The 3751-nt window shown below is 29.8% G+C and overlaps 1 protein-coding gene across 1 annotated transcript; it reads right to left on the bottom strand.

Moving 5' to 3' along the window:
- Positions 1–259: 259 nt before the first annotated feature.
- LOC110037599 (peroxidase 3-like) lies at positions 260–2641 on the bottom strand (the record flags this gene model as incomplete). The annotated part of the gene is made up of 3 exons (XM_020742286.1): positions 260–747; positions 2200–2362; positions 2450–2641. Coding segments are annotated over 3 exons (771 nt in total), but the record flags the coding sequence as incomplete, so codon positions are not given.
- Positions 2642–3751: the final 1110 nt, after the last annotated feature.

The raw sequence follows: 3751 nt of genomic DNA, 5'->3' as shown, positions 1-3751 counted from the left end.
CCGAGCTGAGCCTGGGCTTGCTTGTGTTCGGCTTTGTTTACATCCCTAGATGTAATACACAAAATATGTAAGATGACATCTAGTAAATCCTCTAATATAACAACTGTTTTTTATTATTTTGTAATAGAGATATATATATATATATATATATATATATATATATGAAAAAGGATCTCGTTAAATATACATTTTTCACTTATTTTTTAAATTTTTTTTACAAATAACCGAATTTTTAAAAATAAATGAAATTTAACCGTTGCACAAATGTAGCCGTTACTCCATTGCACGCATATTAAAAATTCAAATTATAAACCTCTAAATCTGCATTCAATCAGCTATTAAAAACAGCACAGTTCTTTCTAATTTCACCCGCAGTTCCCGTCTTAACCTCAATCCTATTCATCTTCTCCATCGAACGAGCGAAATCATTAAAAAATACTTCAAGAGAACCCTCAGAGAGCTTCAAGATCTGAGCTTTAATGGCGGAAACGGTGGTTAGAGCTGCATCAGACTGAAACAAACCTCTGCGTTTCAGCAGAAGCTTATAATAACCAAGATCGAATGTTCTGAAGCTTCCTGGATCCATTTCAACTGTGGTTATGTTGTCGTTTGGAGATTTGCATTTAAATTTCTTGAGATTGGAGGCGTAGAGCTTGTCCAGAGATGGATCTTCATCACCTTTTCCGGTGAAGTTGTAAAGGCGATTGGTGAAGGATGAGCAGTGAGAGATTCCGATTGTGTGGGCTCCTGATTAAGGTGAGAAAATGGAAGAAATTATAATTAGTTAAGCAATGTTTATTATTACAAATTTTTATATGATTTATTTGGAACTTTGTGGCTAATTATACATAACTTGTATAAATAGTTGTTATTTTCTAACAATTTTAGCAATGTTTATTGGCCTTTTGCATAATTGCACTAATTAAAATTATGCTTATAGTTTGTGCAATTAATTAGCTATATTTTTATAAAAATATGTTACTAAATAAATTTTTTTAATGGTTAGTATGTTCCATTAATCATAATATTAAGTATAAGAGAGATTTACATAGCTATCACTCAGTTCATATCTATTAACATATCAACCGCCCAAACTTTGACCATCCAACATATGCCAAAAACATAGGAGTCTTGCGATTTGTCGGTAAAAATTGAATTTTGGGTGGTTGATATGTTAATACATAAGAATTGGGTGGTACACATGTAAAGACCCCTAAAGAAGTACATACAAAATTTAAAAATAATAGCTTTTAAATAGACCCATCATAATGATATTATTTCATATGTTAAATTAAATGCTCATTTAATTGTTTTTCTTTATAAAATAGGTTTTAGAAAATAATAATCATTTACTTTTGTAAAATTTTGAGGGCGAAAATTAAATCACCACTTTTAAAGAAGTTTGACTTGTGCTCTCACCAAACTAGATTGTGAAATCAGAATCTATTACATAGATTTGTTTCATTGACTTTCATGTATCCTTGAAAACTATAAAATCTCAAAAATATATGTTATATACAAAATTATTATTTTAATTTTCTTACCTACAACGCATAAATATTATATAAAGAGATAATTGCATGATGTTGAAAATGATCAATTAGTTTTCTTCTTCATTAAACTAGACATAATAGAGGCAATGGTCAAAGAAGCAGCCATCAGAGTGATTAGAGGTTGAAATATAGTAGTTATCTTGGCTAACTAGCTATATCTAGCTTAATGATAGATTTAACAAGTTTATCATATTTCAAAGCATAATTTTTAACTTCACAAAATCAAATAAGCCTTAATGATAAATGTGGGTTTTTTTTTTTTTTTTGAATTGCTTGATAAAACTAAGTATTGTTGAGATAAGCATGTTTAGACGGACGAGCGGATTTACACTTAAAAGACAAAATACGGAACAAAAATGGTTGGTGTAGCTCCAGTGGCAGACAAGATTAGAGAGAGTTGTCTTAGATGGTTAGGCCACATTAAATATTGACCATGTGATGATCCGGTTAGACGACTAGATGTTCTAGATTCAGCTTATGTTAAAAAAGATAGAGAAATATCTAAAATGATCTGGGCATGTTGTATAAGAAAAACGATCTTCATTTAAACGAAAATATGACACTCAATAGGATGCAATAGAAAAAAATGATTCGTGTAGCAGACCCCATTTAGTGAGATAAAGACTTAATTTTGTTGTAGAGTTACCTGATAAAAGAATCAGATCGGTAAGATTAAGCCCTTTATTAGCAAATGATTTCTGAAGAGAAGTGAAATTCGAAGTTGGAGGTGGAATGTTGTTCAAGGCCTCTGTAGCATTGGAGATCAATCCATCCCTCCTCCCAGTAGGAACATGCCAAAATGGACCTCCCTATTGACATCAATGCACGATTTCATTCAGTATTTATATAATTTAATGACTTTTATATAAGTAAAATTGAGAATATATAAATCTTACAACAACTGCAACTGCATCTCTCGCAGTTAAAGCCAGAACATCAGCACAAGAAACAACACCAGGGCATTCTTTTTCCACTAAGCTTTTGATGCTATCAATGAATCCAAAACCTCGAAGGGATAAATTGGGCGTTGCAGATTTCTCTGTTTGGTTTGTACTGGTCGAGTTGATTAGAACGGACGCATCACAACCCTGGGTGACAAAAAAATAAAAATATTACAAGTCAAAATCAAGGAAACATGCTATGGAACCATAATTTCAAATATTATTAAGAAAATGAGTATAGGAAGTCATCATAATCATGCATTAATTAAAAATTATAACAAAGAGATCCATTGGTTAGGCAAAATCAACTTTGGCATGTAGTGCTAAGTTAATTATAATGATAAAATATGATGATGAAAGATTAAATATATTAAGTAAAAAAAATATACTCAAATGAAATTGGTGAGATCCACTTATCCATGATCACAATAAGATAGAATAATCTACTAACATATGTAGGGTTATTAAACTTCAAATAAATAGAGAGTTGGAGATAAGGAAAGAGCTGTCACTTTGTCTATGTCACTTGTTAATTATTTAGAAAATGAGTCATGATAGAGGCTTTGTCACTTTTATTATTGCACATTTTTTTTTTTAATTTCACCAGCTAGCAAGAATCTTTAGCACATCTTTATTCATGTATGAAAGTCGTGAAAAATTATTACGTGAATTCATATACATGCAGACTCCATGTACAACTCTATTGTACGTTACTGTACGCATATTGTACAAAGTATACAACAAGATCATACCAAAGTCTTTAAGTATATGAACTCCGTACATAATATTCTCTCCCTTTTCAACGATCACTTAAAAAATTTATCATTTATTCTCTCGGTTGGCAACATTTCTATTTGCTTATGATTATGGATTGTCAAACTATTCCTTCTAAGATTCTATTTCTATCTATTAAGAAATATGAAGATTTGCATGCATGCCACATAATACCTACGTATTTATATATCTAACAACAAAACATAATTATTTTTCTGACAATTATAGCACTTTACCAAAACATGAAAAATGTGCATTTGTTATAATGGCATTTTCTTATGTGAAAAATTTGCATGTTATAAATATTAAAAATTATATTTTTGATGTTAGACATGAATATTCATCTTAATATAGTGGTACATATTTAAATGACCCTAAGAAATTTGGAAATAAAGAATTTATAATAGAATCTCGAACACAATATATTATAAAATCTCTTAATAAGAATTTTTTTTAAATAATTTTTTCATTAAATATATATTT

The sequence above is a fragment of the Phalaenopsis equestris genome, unplaced genomic scaffold (assembly GCF_001263595.1).
Source record: "Phalaenopsis equestris unplaced genomic scaffold, ASM126359v1 Scaffold221934, whole genome shotgun sequence".
In the NCBI taxonomy this organism is placed as follows: domain Eukaryota; kingdom Viridiplantae; phylum Streptophyta; class Magnoliopsida; order Asparagales; family Orchidaceae; genus Phalaenopsis; species Phalaenopsis equestris.
Note: the sequence above shows the minus strand (reverse complement) of the source record. Positions and strands in the feature narration are given on the sequence as shown.